Below are 17,589 nucleotides of genomic sequence, written 5' to 3'. Positions count from 1 at the left end.
ATCTTCTGTGACCATTGATGTAAGTGACGATGGAAGCTTCAAGCGGCACAGTCGAGAGGCAAGAGGCCCCGGCAGAGGAACGGAACGAACCCAACGACGAGAAAAGCAGCATCTTTACGGCGCAATCGACGATCGACGATGACCGCTCCAGCAGGCTGACGTCGAGCGCACTCGACGAGCTGAACGCGTCGCACATTGACAGTAGCACATCTGTATCGTTGAGCATCGACACGGACATCAGCGACGCTGACTCGGCCATGGGAATCGATGCTGGCCGCGCCTCCTCGTCTGCTTCGGTGGCATCGAGCGTGTACCGCTTCGTGGAGGAGTTTGGCAGAACATATCACGCATATAAAGAAGGAAGTAAGTTGGCGCGACTGTATGTAGAGACTTGCCTCTTGGAAGCCTGCTGACTGACACCTTGCCCGCAGAATACTTCCTCCCCAATGATGAGGTTTGCGAAACCCCCGTACATGCGATATTGCCAAGCCCGTGAGTGAAACTAACACACCCCCGAGCAAGAGCAAAGCCGCCTAGATCTCCAACACGCCATTGCCCTGCGCATCTTCAACGACAAGCTCGGCCTCGCCCCCGTCTCCAATCCTCACCGCGTCCTCGACATCGGCACAGGCACGGGCATCTGGGCCATCGAGTTCGCCGACAGGAACCCGGCATCGGAGGTCCTCGGCACGGATCTGAGCCCCATCCAGCCGGAATACGTCCCGGCCAACTGCCATTTCGAAATCGACGACGCCGAGGACGAGTGGGCGTTTAGCCAGAAGTTCGACTACGTCCACGGCCGGTACATGTGCACCTCCATCTTTGACCTTGCCAAACTCTTTGGCCAGATCTACGAGAACCTCAACCCGGGCGGCTGGGTCGAGTTCCAGGAGACCGTCATCGACTTCAAGGCCGTGGACGGGTCGCTCGAGGGCACGGCGCTGCGGCGGTGGAACGATCACCTGCTCGAAGGGATTCGCAAAGCCGGACGGGACGCGCTCTCTGCCTTTGAGTACGCGCGACACATGGCGGACGCGGGTTTTCAAAACATCGAGCAGAAGAGGTTTGCGGTGCCGGCGTCGCCTTGGGCGAAGGGGAGGAACCAAAAGATTTTAGGCGCCATGCAGATGACGAATAACCTCGAGGGGGTGCAGGGTATCACGATGAAGATATTTTGCCAGGTGCTTGGCTGGACTCGAGAGGATGCCGAGATGTTGCTCATGGATGTGAGGAAGGATATGGCGGATAAGAACATCCACGCGTATATCACGGTGTGAGTCTTTCCTTGTCGTTTGTTGGTTGTCTACTACCCGCGCTGACGATGATGGATGTAGGATGTCGGTTTGGGGACAGAAACCCCAAGAACCAGAACGGCCGGCCGTCTGAAGCGGCAATGTCTGCTTTCATGATAGTCGTCGCGTATGTGAGTAGGCGGAAGAAGAAACGTCCTCGGATCTGTTGCGAATTAGAGTATCCGGGCAGGGGGGCATGCATCCTGTCGTGTTGAAGCTCATCTCGTTCTCGCATCGCATTGAAACTCCGCCGTATTGCGGAGTCGAATATGAAAAAGAGATGCTGTTGATAACTTGCCGCGACAGCTGTCGTCCAAGACGTTGGGGCAGTTGGTCAGCTTCGATGCAAACACGATTCATGTTCCGTTCGTCTCATGTAAGAGCTATCTTGGCTGAAGAATGGTCGTTTGAGAGTGATGTACGAACCCAAGCCAACCAAAAACCTAGCTGCAAACACTACTATTGTCACATCTTTAGAATCTTGGTTAGAGTCTTGGTATACCTTCGGGAAGAAGTGTGCGCGCGATACACGCATACCGCGGCACCCCCGAATGCTATACGTCCTGCCGTCTGGCCTTGTGGATACGAGCCGAGGCCGTCGAGGTGATGATCCACTTCCGATGGTTCCATGCCGCTGTGGAAACACTGGGAAACCCGACAAGGAAAAGGGCGGTGCTATCACTTGTGTCACTGTGCCGTTGGGTTCCGTGATGTTCATGCCAAGTTGGCCGATGGTCCGGTGAATCTGTGCCGGAAAGGGCATCAACGCCGGTGGTGAGGGGCGCATCTTGGCTCTTGCGTCCTCTCCACGGAGCAATACAAGATACATCCATCGGCGTTATGGCGACTCGCCCCATCGGCATTAAGACTTTTCTACTCGACTGTTAGTAAGCCATGTCTTTGATCAACTTGCCAATTCCAATTTCCACCATGTAACGAGTCCAAGAGAAACCAAAAGAGACGATCTTCTTCGTCAAACTTGTTCAAACCCCACTCGCTCTGGCCGAATCATCCACTCGGCTCGTCGTATTTGCAACAAGCAAACCCCAGACCCTCGGCCCCCCTCCAGATGCTCGGATGCCCCTTCTGGCAAGGCATGGAAGCAATCGGAGAGTTTATTCGCCCGCATTGCTTTGTCAACCCAGCGTAAACACTCAGGTTCACAGACACACCGCGGTAGTACGCCGCACTTCTTCGAAAAAGAAGCTGTGGAGTCCTTTCCGCGGGACTACCATGAAGAATTTGTTGGCGCGGGGTGTAGTCACTTCCACCCACTGCCAGCGTACAGACATGAGCGAGTCATACCAAGAGCCAGAGATACTTGCTGCCGGGCCCGAAATTCAACCCCGGCACATGTCACTCAGTCATCACTTTGTTTAGAAGAGGGCGAAGCATAGGGCAGGGGAAGAACTCAGTGAGAACCATCACTGGTGTGACGTCAACCTGACCAATTGGCGGGGTGAAGCTCTTCATGCACTCCCTTCCCCCCTTTCCGCACCTTAGACAGCACATTCCGCTTCGTGCCAGGGGGATAAGCTCAACGCCATCCCGGACAAGCTGCTTGTTTCCCAATGGTGGGGTCATGGCCTAAAGATGAATACCATGATGGCCAGACCGTCGATGGAGCTACCCATGTGTATGATGGGGTTGCGATGAAACTACAAAAGAGCTCGATGCCCCGCGCGGATACACAGTGTTGAATAGAAGCTCATTACACTCAACTTTGATACCCAAGATACCCTATCAAACCAAATCAACCAACTCTTCCCAACAACCTTCCAACCCTTCATACACACACACACACACACACCATCACACACAATGGCGCCCAAGGTTCTCATCGTCCTCACCTCCGTCGACAAGACTGAGAAGTCTGGCAAGCCCATCGGCTGGTACTTGGTACGTTGATCGCAAACCACCCCTCGTTCCCACCCCAAGTCCCGGTGAACTAATTGTCTCCCAGCCTGAACTCGCCCACCCCTTCGATGTCCTCAAGGAAGCCGGCGTCGAGATGACCTTCGCCTCTCCCAAGGGCGGCGTCGCGCCCCTCGACCAGGCCTCTGTCGAGATGTTCGCCAGTGACCCCTCCTCCAAGAACTTCCTCGAGAACCATAAGGCCATCTGGGAGAACACCGAGAAGCTCTCCAACTTTGTCGGCCGCGCCTCCGAGTTCGACGCCATCGTATGTCTCCCCTCAATACAGTCATCTCTTATGACGTAGACAATAAAACTAACATTACTACCCAGTTCTACCCTGGCGGCCACGGCCCCATGTACGACCTCGCCTTCGACGCAACCTCCCACGCCCTGATCGCCGAGTTCGCCGCCCAAAACAAGCCCGTCGCCTCCGTCTGCCACGGCCCCGCCGCCATCGTCAATGCCAAGCTCAACGATGGCTCCTACCTCGTCGCTGGCAAGACCGTCACCGGCTTCTCCAACACCGAGGAGGACCAGGCTGGCTTCACCCCCGAGATGAACTTTTTGCTCGAGAACCGCCTCAAGGAGAACGGCGGCAAGTACGAGCTCGCCGCCGAGCCCTGGGGCGAAAAGGTCGTCGTCGACGGCATCGTCATCACCGGCCAGAACCCGGCCTCCGCCCACGGCGTCGGTAAGGCCATTGCTAAGGCACTTGGCTTGTAAAGAAAACGGATATTGGGAGGGAAATGAGTTGTATGAAATATCATGACCGTGATTTAGGGAAGGTTATATAATTATGTCAAAATTTGAAGCGTTTTTGCCAACCCAAGAAGGGACTCTCTGCCAAACTGTTTTGAACATGTCAAGCTGCCTCTCTTGATTGTGTATACCCTACAACTTACAATGTTGCGGGTCGGTTTCTCGGGATATCAAGACAAAACACACCATGCATTACTGAATCTTTACAGGTGGTAAAGGCAGGTTCTTTGCAGATAAGTTCATGTGGCGCACAGTGATGGTATTATTGAAGTCCGAAAGAAACAAACTACTAGTACTTTTTCCCATTCGTCACTAACTTTTCTTTGACAATGCGATACACCATTACGAACGATAGCTGAAACTGAGTGATGCATCTGGCACACTCGCAAACGCCCATTTTCCATCTAATGCAAAGTGGTATGCCTTGACCTCCAGACACCTGATCATACAATCCACCCATTTGATCCTTTCCCCTCCTTCACGGGGGCTCCAAGAGCTTGTCCACAAACGCCAAGACATAAGAAATAAAACTACAAGCCTTCTGTTCCAATAGCCTTTGTCGCCATTGAAGAGTTCAAAAGCTGAAGCAGGGTGGAGCAGGCCAGAAGTCCTAGTCGCCGTCGAGCAATGCATCCATGCCGTTTCGCTCACTTTCAAGGCTCTCCGCTGTAATAGGGCCATCAAAGGTTTCTTGCTTTCTCTTGACTTCGTCATCGTCCTGGTTTGTAAGGTCGTCAAACATCTTGTTCACCACTCGCTCATCTTCTTGTGAATGCGGAGCAACATCCCTGCCGTTGAGCATACCAACGTCGCCCTTGAACACGTCGGGACCAAACATCTCCACTGCCCTCTTACGGCCAACTTCTGTCCGGCGCAGGATGTCAAGAGCGTGACTCCTCCCAGCCTCGGTGTGCAGGTTAAGCCCATCTTCTTGGCCCTGGAGGAGGCGTTCCTCAAGGGACATCGAAGAATTGCCGCCGACAAGCTGGGGGCCCGGTGCACCATTGGACATGAAGAGGCCTGGATGAAGTGTTGGGGCACTGTCAATGTCCATGGGATCATGGTTACTTCCAATGGACTGACGGCCCACGTTGCCGTGGGAGGTAGAAGGAGGCGTCGCAGAAGATTGTTCCGACTTTCGACTGTGGCCATGTTGAAGGCCGGGTGGCAGCACAGTCGCGCCAGACGCAGATGTGGCAGCCGCTGCTGCAGCGGCGGCTGCGGCAGCTTCGGCATTTTGAGCCTTCCGCTTCAAGCTGGCAGCCTTGGCCTTCATGTTCTCCGGGAGGTCTTCCGCATCGTCCACCCCAAACTGCGCCAGAAGCTTTTGAAGCTTAGTCGGTCGCGGCTTGCGAGTGCTCTTGGAGACCTCAAGAACCGGCGGTGCATTCGGCGCAACGGGGCACCACTTGTGTAACTCTTGTCTGAAGAAATTGGTCTCGTAGGCAAGCAAGATTTCAGCGCCCTCAATCTTCCGCAAGTAGAAGCGCTGGGTGTCCGCTTCGGACTCGGTGGAGACCACAGGATTGCAGTAGCCAGTGATGTGGTTTCTGAAGTCCTGAGCATTGTCGATAATCTTGGTAAGGACCTCCTCCTCCTCGGGCTGGAATGGGAGGCTAGGAATTTTATCGGACCAAGCAATGAGCTCCTCGATCTTGGGTCGCGCTGCATCTCGCGGGATCTTGACCCGCCAATCGCAAATGGGGCACGTGTACTTGTCTTCATCCTTGACCTTGCCACGAGCAATCTTCAGACATTTGCCGTGGTACCTAGAGACGTTAGTTAACTTTGTAGATGTTAAAAGGCCACACCAAAACATACCATTCGTGACAGAGCTCGCACTCAATCATCATGCCGGCCTCCACCTTTCGGCAAATGCAAAACACCTCGCGGAACCGGGGGTCCTCCCAGCGGTGCACCTTTTGGTCGGGACTGGCTTCCCTTGACGCGGGTTCGGCAGGCATGCGAGGCTTGTCGTTGACGATATCGAAGCAGTCTTGGTTGCGTTCCAAGACGTAGTCCATGTGGCTCTTGAGAATGTGGAGCGGTGCGTTGGTTTTGCCAAACAGCTTCTTACCCTCTCGCATCCAGTCTTCATGGCGTTTCTGCTCCCGCTCGAGGTCCAAAGTCCCGTTAGGTTTCGAATTCAACTCGTCAAGTCGGCGCATGATCTCAGCCACCTCTGCGTACTTGGGCCGATTACGGATGTCCGGGTCTCGTGATCTTTCAGTCAAGTCCATGATCTGACGGTGTGCCTCCCTCTGCTTGTAAAGAATTTGATCGACAGCATTCAGGGTTTCAGCAGTGACCGGTAGGAAATTGGCCTGGACCTGCACGGACAAGGCCTCCAGCTGCGGGTAGTGAATGACCTCCGCAATAATCAACTCCCTAGCCTTCTTCTCCCATTGTTGACCAGCAGTCATCTGTTCAATGTAGTAGACGAGATGATCGTTATATGGAGCTATGTCCAATCGCTTTCCTTCTTCGATGAGCTCACGCACTTCATTGAGTGACATGAGGCTGTTTCGGTTGTTGCGAGCCTTCTCGCCCCACTTGAGTTGTTCAAGAACTCGCGAGAGTCGGTCGACTTCTGGCGTGTCGACGTTGAAAGTCCGGCCCTCCTCAAGTAGGTCTTCGATTTCGGAGAGCTCGGCGAGGTGGATCTGTTCCAGCGCTTTAGCGGCATTCTTTCGGAAGGCCTCGATGGCCTCGACCCGCTCCCTCAGCTGGGTGATCTCAGGGCAGTCAAATCCTATTTGCTCCGCCTCATTGATAAGGCGATACACGTTGGAAACATTGCGCGCATCGCGTTCCTTTTGGTCCAGCGAATTCTTTCGGTTGTGTATGGACTTTTCGCTCTTGCGCCTGTTTTGCTGCTTCCGGATCGTGTAGTTGGTGGCCTCCTCCACCCACTCGTTGCACCGATCGACAAATTCCCGAAGCAAAGGGAGCGAGGGTAGGTCATGGGGTATTTTCTCACCCTCGTGTAGGAGATTCCGAAGAGTCTTAAGAGAAGGCGTGGCCTCTTCTTCCAGAAGCTTATCGTACTTCTCTTCCCAGGCCTCTGGCGTACGCGCCTTTTCGAGAACCTTGCTGTATGTTGCTTCAATGTCCTCCTCTGACTGTCTGTAAATAACAGCATGTCCCTCGCCGTGGAAGCGTTGGTGCTCGGTTGACTCGCAGCATGGCTGATAACCCGCGTGTGCTAGGCAAAGGATTTTGCCCGACTTGAGGCACTTGAATCTAGAGAGGTACGTAAAGGCTTTGCAGTACGAGCATTGATACTCCTCTTCCGGCACGTCCGTATCGTCAATTTCAAACTTCAGAGGGCAGGAGTTGTCTTCTTTGCCAGCCAATGCACAATCGTGCAGCTGTGGCTCGAGGTGCTTTGCCACAAACTCGGTCCGATGCGCGAACTCTCGTTTCTTGATCCGCTCGAGCGCGGGCGCAAGCCATTTGGCTGTCTGGATCGTCAAGCCGCTGTTTGTTGTACCTTCGGCGGCGGTCCACAACAATTCGTCGTGCGAGAAACAGGGCTGTCTTCTGAATACCTGCAGCCTCTCGACACCTCCGAGCCCGAAAGGTTCCCAGTCACAAGGGGCAAAGTTGACAGCCTCGTTAAAGTTGAAACCATGGTTGAAGCCGGCGTGATAAGCCTGAGGGAAGGTGATAACGAACTGACCCGCGCGCTGATCGAGTGCATAAACCCTGACGCCAGCCTTTTTCAGCTGCTCCGGGGTCAACAGGGTGACCAGCTGGAACAGAAGGTCAGGCTGAGTCTCGAAGAGCTCAGGAACGGCCTCGCGCATCGCAGCTTCGAACTTTTCGGCGTCCTCGCCCGGAATACCATACCAGGTCTTGGTCGCGCCAAAGTGCTGGTAATTGGCAGAGTAGGCATAGTGGTCCTCATTGTGCCAACAGAAAGTCGAGAAGATCATGCCAACGTACACCCACGGCACGGTCATGCCAGAGATGTCTGACTTGATGTGCCTAAACAGACTTTCAGGGTGAAGAGGCAGCAGGTTGAGGTTCCAGGGATCAGTCGAATAAGGGTTGTTGGGATGCCTCTCGACGGTTGGAAAGCCGGAGCCGTGAGTTGTGCAATGAATGTCGGCACCATACTCGACCTCCACAGTCTCCTCAATGTCGGCTACGAGACGCCAGAACTCAGTCTCGACGTCTTCCTCCGTGACTGGACGATGACAGTTGAGAACGGGGTCGAAGGGCATCTTCTTCTCAAAATAGCCCTGCTTGAAGTCGGCCGCCTTCTGCTGGAATTGTTTCAAAGAATACAAGCCGCCTTCCTCGAATCCGTACTGTCCGTCGCCGACCAGACATCTTGGGCAGTTCCATTCGGAATCGGGCTTGTGCTTAGGGGGAGGATCGAGACAGGTGCCGTGATAGGCGTGGTCGCAGGACTCGCAGACAATCAGAGCACCGCCTTCTTCCGCCTTGCCGCACTGCTCACATTTCTGCTTGAAGTCAGTGCATTGGAAAAATAGACACAATGATGCCTCGCAGCTTACCTCGCCAGGAGCCAAGGCCTCATCTCGGGGGATTCTGGGCACAGAAGGACGGAACAGAGACATGTGAGATCCCGCCACGGTAGGTACAGTATCTGCAAGTCAATGTATTAGCATGTGCATGACAGCCAATCATCGTACGGCTGGTGGTAGAATCCATCGGTTGCCTCGCTCAGTTGGATAGAGTCTTCAAAGCCAATGGAATCCTTGTAAATCACATGCATGTGGTTCATCGCTGCTTGCGGAGCTCGCCGTGATGTTCAAGCACAGCTAGCAACGCAGCCACCAACATGGGACGATGGTGCTGGCTGGTTCTTGTGGGTAATGAGGGGAAGGGCTCACCTTTCTTCAGACGCTTACTTCGTCTGCTATTTCCAGCATCTCCGTCGTCCTTGTCTGTTCCAGAATCCTTCTTTGCGAGATCAAGACTTTCACAACTGATTTGTCGTTTGAGAGCGGCTGGACCAAGATTTGAAGGCCGATAGTCAGGCGTGTTTTTTGCCGAGTTGACTGGACTGAACGACTTGGGAGGTGGAGTACTAGCCACGTCATCCTGTTGAACCTGAGGAGCAGGCCGGTTGACACTCTTGAAGCCGGAGTTGACCGCAGTGAAGCCACCTGTATTAATGGCCTTGAAGCCCGAGGTGACAGGGGTTGGCGCGGGCGCAGGTGTCGGGGGCGCATCGGCCATGGGAGTGTCTCGGTCAGCCTCCTTTTTGAGGCCGTTGATGCTTGCTTGAAGGGCATCTGATGCATGGCGGGCCGGTGAGTCGCCTCGGGCGCTCGATGGAGTGTTGACATTGGATCGCTTCATCGGAGTGACTGCCGGGCTGGGGGTATAGGGTCCTCCATTTTCGTACTCGAGTTGCTGGTGAACTCCGGGCTTGGCGAGCCGCAAGTACTCCTCATACGGGCAAAGCCATCGCTGATATGAGTTCTTCAATGAGGTGGACAGTGAGGACATTATCTTGCCGCTGTATCCCAAGTCACGACCAATCTCGGCCCACTTCTTCAACTTGCAGACCTTGTCAAAGCCGCCGCGAGCCTCGACAGCCTTCTTCAGACGGTACAAGTCGAGAGGCTTCTTATCCACATACGGAAGACGATGCAGGTTACTGCCTTGCTGCTTGTGGAACTTGGCCAACGCGTCCAGGTACGAAATGTTTGCTCGGGTGCCTAGTATGGTTAGCATTGCCTCCATGTAAGGAACACAAGGCGGGCGTGCGTGACTAACTTCCTTCGACCGAGTTCAACTCCTGTTTACGGGTTCTAAAATGGAATCTCTGCACATTACTTGGTCAGAATGGGTTCGCTAGCACAGGCCAAGTTCGCAACAGCGTCTGAGCAGGCCCTCTCGGGTACGAGAAATGAAAACGAACCTCTGTATCAATGGCAAAGTCCGGGTTCCAGGAGTCGGGTGGGATGATCTTGCACAATCCGTAGTTCCTGGCTTCCGGGGAGATTTTCTTGATGTACTCCATCGGATCCTTCCACTCCTCCTCCGTCGGACAATATGTGGGCGCATCCTCAAGACCATGAGGACGCGACTTCTTCTTGACCGGCTCCTTGATCGCTGTCGGCTGACCCCGTCGTTCGACCGAGGTGAGTTCTAGAGGAGTGCTTCGCATCGAGCTGAGTGGAACCTGAGGTTTCGTCGGGTGGTAGCCGTTGGAGTTAACCTGGGCGGCCTTTGACTTGGCCGAGGCAGTGTTCGAGCCGACGGCTGGAGAGCCTCGCGAGCTCGCATTCCCGCTTCCCGTGCCGTTGGCAGCGGTGCCGCCAGCTGTGGGTGCAGACACCATACTGCAAGTAGGGATTGCCGGTAGACCTGTGGAACAGGCACAATGGCGGGTTGAGTTGAAGGACGATCGACGATTTTCGGTTCTGTCGCAGTCACAGATGTTCGGGTAGACGGCGGGTTCCGTGAGAGATCATGCGAGCGAATGGAGACGGACGGGCGGGCTATGGATATTGTCGCATGACAGATCCTAGTGGTCGGTTGTTGCAGGTGACAATGTAGACGCGGTTCGATCGATCGACAATTTTGTTGCTTCGAGAGTCGTCACTGAATAAAGCGCATCAGACAGAGGTTGGTTGTGAGGGAGGATATGATCTGGGGGGTGGGCGGGATATGTCAGATATAATGGTGGTGGAAAAGCTAAAGGCTAAAGATGCGGGTGACCAACGGGGAACCTAGCGGCGACAAGCAAAGAAGCCGCGGGATGGGAGAGGCGTTGGGTACTTACCATGTGTGGTTGCATACAGGATTGAATGGTGATGGCGCACAAGCTGTATGTTACGAGCGAGAGTCTTCAGCACCTTTTGATGACCGGATTAGGAGAGGATCCGAGTCATGAGGATGGGATGTAGGAGGGAAGCTGGGGTTCGGGGGGAGGAAACGATGTGAAGTGGGAAGGGTGGATAAAGGTGAGGGAAGGGGAAGGGAAGGTACAGGTCGGTTGTGGTATGGATAGGAACTGGACGCCGGGCCGGGTGGACGGACATGGAAGTGGACGCAGAAGGGAAAGAACCGAATGAACGGGGGAAAGCGAGCACCTACCTTAGAATAGATGGAGATGGCCGGCAATCTGGGAGGAAACCTACCTAAGAGAGGGAACCTCAGGTCAGGAAAGATGCACGGGCAGGTTTGGGTTCGAGGTACCTACCTACTCCGTACCTGGGAGTAACTGAACTTGGGGTGGGCGAAAATGGGCGGAAACGGGACCTGAAGTGAAAGCGCTGTACCGTTGCGTCCAAGAGAGAAATGACAAGGCGAGGCGCGGCAACTTGCAAGGCAGGTGCGATGCAAAGTGTGGGAGCGGACATGGGACGTGGACAACATGCATCGGCATCGCATCCGTAGTGTAGCGACAACAGTAGCAATTGAATTAAGGTAATGAGAGCTTGTGTCTTTCATTGTCTTTGCTTTTCAATATTCTGGTTACCGACTCCGTACCTTATTTCTCCCAATAAAAATACCTCTGCAAAAGTCTCAAAACAAACAGCAGAAATGGAGGAAAATACATGTGGTGAGAGCTAAGGAAGAGAGGAAAGCGCAAAGGTGCGACAGGCAGGCACCGACGGGGACGGAAGTTCCACGGGTCCTGCCAAGGTACCTCAACTTGAGGAAGAAGGACGACCGTCGAGCGGCAGGTGCGAGGGCGACCAAGGGCGGAACGGAAGGGACAGCTCACGTCTGTCGGTGCAAAATCCCACTACAAGTGGGTCTGAACTGGACGTCGGCCACCCACTGGAAGTATACGGTACTTCCTTGGGTGTCTCTTCCATGACGTCCACTGAGTCGCTCTCCCTCCCTCATCCAACAGAAGCCTCAGCTGACAAGCATCCTGACCCAACCACAGAAGACTGTCTGTCTTCCAATATCATCGTCTGTTCCTGACGACCCCTCGAATCCATACCAGGACCATGCTTGCAACAGTCAATCCAGATCAAACCAAACGGCTCTATTGATCTGGACGTTCGGCTGGCAACACCTATCGGCCAGTATGACTTTGTTTCAAAGGGAGCGATCCATTAGTTCCCCAGCTAAGCCTCGTGCTTCCCTTTGACGACGGGCGGGAGAGTAGGTACACTTGCCCTGGTGTCATTTCACGGTCTTTAGTCCGAGGTACATTATGGTCCGACCATCCTCAGGTACTCTGGTACATGGCCCCCAATCCTGACATCCAAGTCGGTCGACATGCGACATCAGACACACACACACCCACACACTCGCGCGCGCTCGCACATAATTAATCGCAGCAGCCCCCGAAGAGAGGACGTCGCAATTGCCGGCCCATGAATCGTTTGGTTTAGAGTGCACGGCCGCAAAAACTCCGCATTGCCCATGTCTGGAATTGCTCTCGATCATCGACCGAACATTCATAACAGGGCCAGCCCTCAATCGCCGTCCGACATGTCTCCAATGATTGGCGCATCATCATCTAGACCAGTAGGATGGATGCAAGGCGTCGATGCATCGCCAGCGCTGCCATTTCGGCATCCGAGCCTTACGTGCTTCAGATGGCATTTCGAGGCTACACTTGGCAGAATGGAGATCTGTACTTGGGATTCCTCGAGAAGCCATATTGCCTTACCGAATCTGCACCATTTGTCTCCGATTGCCCGGCCTGTGACAATTCTGTCACTGCTGCATTCCAGTGTTGCGCCTAAACGCCTAAACTCTGCCCTGCCAGGATGGCATGCCCTGGCTGAGATGAATGCCTGGGTCTGAGGCAAAAGGATACCTACAGTGCCACGGACCACGAGACTTTGCTGCACGCCCACTCTTTTCCCATGCACAAGAAACCAACATCTGATATCGCTCGCTGACTCAACAGGGGGACGCCAATATCATTCGCTTAGCGAGCCAATCACGACAGTATGACGTTGGAGAAACCCACCCTGACGTCCCAGATCGGTTCAAGGGCGAGGTTCATCCCTGCTTGCGGGGGCGGGCGCCGGACGGGCGACTCAGTTTTAGCATTTTCTGATGGTTTTTTTTTTCTCCTTTGTTCTTTCCTCAGATGACCTGCACGAAATTTGACGACCACTAGTGCTTAGTCATCCGCCAACTCTTCACATCGCGACTGAGTATCACAAGAACTGATATATGCACGCGCTGCACATTTTGTTGACTCGTCATCGTGTACATTTCTCGAACATAAACTTTAAGATTCTCTCTCGTTGAGAAATCGTTTTGATTACCGCTGCGTCAGGTGGAGAAAGACAAGTAGGAATCACAACGAATTTTAGCTATCTTAGTATAATAACAATAAGAAGTGAGACGGATCGATATGATGGAACTTTCTTTGCGCTGTTTATCTGTGAATTTGTGATGATAAACAGGAATGTGGTTTTTCCAGCAGTTTTGCCAAAAAAAATACTTCGATCTTTTCCATAGCAGGCCTTTGACAAAGGTCTAACTATGATAATTAAATAAGATGAGCCAAAAAAAATATATTTCTTCCATTCTGTGACACCTCTATGAAGTATTGTTCGAGAATCTCTCGTTCGTAAGTACATCCAGAATGACTAGCAGTTTGGTGCGACGACGTGGATGAACATTCGAGTCAGAGATGGCGACGAGCTCTACCCCAGACCCGTCATCTATCTTTTTGCATCTCTAGATTTTAATCAGCCATTCATGTAAGGGTGATTCTAGATTCTAATCGCCTCTGACGCTCTCCAGATTCTACTCAGACATTGTCTCAAAGCTCTTTCATACATGACCTCAATAGCGGGTTTTCCCGAGCAGTTCTCGTTGTCATTCATTATCAACAAAAGGCTGCCGAACACCAACACAGGAGGAAACTGATTACACTTCTCCCCGGTGGCCATCTGACCGTGCTTATATTAATCGACTGGTTCGACCGTCCGAAACAATTCGGCTCCAGAACCCGCCGAGATGCGTAGGCGCCTTCCAGCATCCGCAATTCAGATTGATGAGATAGGGCTGACTGGCGTTTTTGCGTAACCAAATAAATTAAGTTGTTTCTTGGAACTCCTGAAATCGCTTCTATGTCCTTTCTTGTTAGTGCTCGCCACATGTGTCTCATTATCCAGATGGAAAGGGTGACTGGGATTTTGGCGGACAAATAGATATCAACATGAAGATTCATGTGGAAATTACAGTTCAAATGAAGGAAACACTGGTTGCTGTCCAGGCAATCATGATGGCGGGCGATTAGTCGAGGAACAAAATGTTGCATGCTGGAGATATACCAAGCATCCACGGATCACTATTTGTTCAATTTTCTCGTCTCGAGCGAAGTTGCTCACGGGAAAGCACACACACACACACACACACACACGCATCTACATCCGACTATTGCCTGGCGGTCTAGCCCGATAATGCTTGGCAATCAGCAACTTCCGCAACACATAGAAACAAGAGCCATGATTCCTATTGGATCTGTATATTAGATGCTCACACCACACAGCCACATAGAGAACCCCGTTGGAACCGGTACATGGCGTTTCTGTAAGAGGCAAATCAGGTTAAACAACATAGTGGGAGTCTTGCACGATGGCACGAAGAACCTGTTGGGCAATTGGCTAACATCTAGACGGTTTCCAGGCTGCCCGATCGATTGCCTGGGCCATACTAGCGGGTTAGAGAGCTGGACTGTGGTCCTTGTCCAGTCGAAGTTTCTTTGACTTATGACCCGAAGCTGAGAAACCCGACTTTGCAGAAATTTGCTTCCCTTGAGTTATGTTTCATTGGGACGAGGGTGAGGTCAAGTTGTGGAGAGAACGTGAGTGTAACGCAGTAGCAGGGCCATAACATGTCACGTCCCTAGGCATGCTTCGCCCGTTTTTTTACAGCTTCGCGTCCAACTCAATGAAACAATGGTGACTGCAAAGAATTCATCACTATACTCCCAGTGTCCCGAAAGCCCAGGCGAGAAGCAGCTCGAACTTGGCCCCGAAATTTACCGCCTGGACAACATCTCTTCTTCCTGGAGCGGATCCTTCATAGGTTCTGAGATCTCAGATATGACGGTCCCATGAACCCCTGTTCTGCGAGACGGAATCAACTTGGCTATTTTCCACTTCGCAAGGTGGCCGCATTTCAACCCATGTACGTGTACGAAAGTGGGATGGGCTTGGTCAGACCAACAGCCTCTCAAGACGTTTCCCATCCCTTGTTTTGGAGTCAAAGGGCCTTCCCTCTTAATAACCCTGAACATCAAGAGGATTTCATCAAGATCAAACATCGTCATTACTAGATTTCTTACGGATATCTCCATATATCGATGAGATAGTATCACGGGTTCGACTCCATAAGACGATCACTAGAGCGATGCAGTCCAAGAAATATTCAGCATGAAGTCCACTTAGACATCAATGAATTATCGCTTCTGGATTCACAGACCCCTCTCTTGTCAGTTCAGAAGTACCATGTCTTGCAGCTTATCGCAGCTCGCTCGATCCGACTGAAACATGCAGCACAAAGTCAAGGATACACAATGTCAATACTATAACCTTCTCTAGAGTCCTGCACGACGACCTCTTTGACCTAGAGCTTGATGACATTGCTAGTCCGTCACGAAGTTGACTAGGAAGACTTCAGTACAGCTCATGCTTCCTGCTGATGGAAGTATCGATTCTTGGCATGTTTTTACGAATCGGATCGGGCAAGAGGCCAGTTCCAGCATCTACTACGTCTGTGGAAATTGCGGAGACATCACACTAGACTAACAAGACTGATCTCGGACACGACAATTGAATCTCGTTATTCGACCTGTAATGCTGGTTCAAGGCCGATATGGTGTCGTAGACAATAATATCGGGATACGAGTGCCTGGCTACGGCTCGGGCAAGCTTCTCGTAGATCGCATCGAATCGGATCATATCTATTTACGACCTGAAAACGCGCAAAAGGCTCACAGGCAAGACACAAGTCAATTCCGATTTCATCGTACACATAGTTTCTACTATTCCGCCAAAGCCAAGTCGGATAACGAGAATATCTTAGCTACTGGCTCCTCGGCGTGGTTGCTCTCGGGCCAGATTGGCAATCCAGGCCATGCCATGGAAAAAAGTACTCTGAGCTAGCCGACCCCTTTGTTGCTCACCAAGCCCATGTTTGCAGCCGCAGCTCTCGGGAGCTGGTTGCTGTCTTAGATGGTGGCGCCAGAGTCTACCGGTGTCGCAGATCCCCAGACCGTCACCGGCTTCGCGCCAGCTCAGTGTCTGACCTATTCCCGAGCCAAGCATGCCGAGCAACGACACTGGATTATCCGCGTTCATGCACCGCCCGAAGCCATTTGCATCCAGCCAGGTGCATCGCGCTGGGCGTAGTCGGGATGGCCGACTTTCCCGAACCAACACCCACGGTGCGTTCCAGCACTGTCAGAGTGGTTTTCCCGAACGTTGGACTTTAGCCAGAATGCAGCAAACGCGAGAGTCAAGGCAAGCCTGCGGAGGTACACAAGCCTCCAAGCCTTCAATTGAGCTTGCAAAATTGGGCAAACGTTTTGGCAGGCAGGATCGCTTCTAGGGTAACCCTAAGAGCCCCAAGGAATTCTCTTAACACCCCCGAATCGATAGCAGTCGAGCTGTGAAAACGATTCGATATTGCAGCAAAGGTAGAACTCCACTGGTATGACGACAATGCGGAAATTCGACACTGGCCGTCTGATTCGTAGAAACCCGGGCTGACTCGTAGCATTTGGGAGAAACAGGCTTTGCGGGCCGAAAGGATGTTATCTCGCAGATGGACCTTGCAGATCCGTGTTTGACAGAGAGACCTACGTGGATCTTATCAAGTCTTCGTTCGCCTCTTCTTCACTTTCAAAAGAGCCTCGACTTCTTTCGCACCCCTTTCCCGCAGTGACAACTCTTTCATCATATCGACCCACTGAATGTGGCCCCCACATTGTGGGCAACGGCCCTGAATAGGAACGACCACTTCTCGATCCTCTTCGTGGTGGAGCATATGACGACTCCAGCATGAAAGATGCCCAACAGCCTCACAGGACTCGTTTGGACACACGGCGTGTAATCCCTGACCGTGAGGTAGTGCCTCTTTGCAGACTACACAGCTGCCCTCTCTTTCAAAGGCGATGATGGACTGTGCTTTTTCAACGTATGGCTTCATGTGCGTGTAGTCCACAGGCAGGGCATGGATGCCCCAAGCGACGTCGTCTGAAGATGCGGCGGGGTCAGGGCCGAAGTCGGTGACTATGTTGAGGGTGTTTCGCAGAGGCTCGGTTGAGTTGGCAGAAGAGGAAACCCATGCTTTGTGTACATCCTTTGCAAAGAAGTGTAGTGTAAGCGGCCACCGACGAAAGCTTGGTACTCCTAGGAGGAGTTGTAGATTGGACAATATCGAGGATAGGCTCGCACGAGGCCGGCGGGGACGTCCATTCTTCTTGACTCCGTTCGAGACGGTGATGCGAGACGTGGATGGTATATGCAGAGAAAGATGCGGGTTCGTCAACGCCCATCTGTTGTTCTTTGTCAGCGCATAGTTGGGAAGTTGATGTTGATACAAAAATGTGATATCAAGTCAAATCAATATGGTGCAATATGCAAGATCTAGACAGGCATGAGAACCTAAGCATGTGCAAGCTAGGGGGGTGAAGGGGGAA

At 52.7% G+C, this 17,589-nt stretch overlaps 3 protein-coding genes across 3 annotated transcripts; 2 read left to right on the top strand and 1 right to left on the bottom strand.

The window, feature by feature from the left end:
* Positions 1–29: 29 nt before the first annotated feature.
* N0V96_009330 (uncharacterized protein) lies at positions 30–1,277 on the top strand (the record flags this gene model as incomplete). Its single annotated transcript, XM_053195960.2, has 2 exons — positions 30–363; positions 523–1,277. The coding sequence occupies 2 exons, from the start codon at positions 30–32 to the stop codon at positions 1,275–1,277; spliced, it is 1,089 nt and encodes a 362-aa protein (XP_053046693.2).
* A 1,836-nt stretch (positions 1,278–3,113) lies between these two features.
* Positions 3,114–3,932, top strand: N0V96_009329 (uncharacterized protein; the record flags this gene model as incomplete). Its single annotated transcript, XM_053195959.2, has 3 exons — positions 3,114–3,191; positions 3,256–3,474; positions 3,540–3,932. 3 exons carry the CDS (start codon positions 3,114–3,116, stop codon positions 3,930–3,932), a joined length of 690 nt encoding a protein of 229 aa, XP_053046692.2.
* Positions 3,933–4,578: 646 nt separating this feature from the next.
* On the bottom strand, positions 4,579–10,293 carry N0V96_009328 (uncharacterized protein; the record flags this gene model as incomplete). Its single annotated transcript, XM_065758613.1, has 6 exons — positions 4,579–5,737; positions 5,790–8,440; positions 8,495–8,586; positions 8,834–9,667; positions 9,726–9,774; positions 9,871–10,293. 6 exons carry the CDS (start codon positions 10,291–10,293, stop codon positions 4,579–4,581), a joined length of 5,208 nt encoding a protein of 1,735 aa, XP_065612678.1.
* Between the last annotated feature and the right edge of the window lie 7,296 nt (positions 10,294–17,589).

The sequence above is a fragment of the Colletotrichum fioriniae genome (genome assembly GCF_027942845.1).
Source record: "Colletotrichum fioriniae strain IMI 355084 chromosome Unknown scaffold_12, whole genome shotgun sequence".
NCBI classification, from domain to species: domain Eukaryota; kingdom Fungi; phylum Ascomycota; class Sordariomycetes; order Glomerellales; family Glomerellaceae; genus Colletotrichum; species Colletotrichum fioriniae.
The sequence above is the reverse complement of the archived record's forward strand: the minus strand, read 5'-3'. Positions and strand labels throughout refer to the sequence as shown.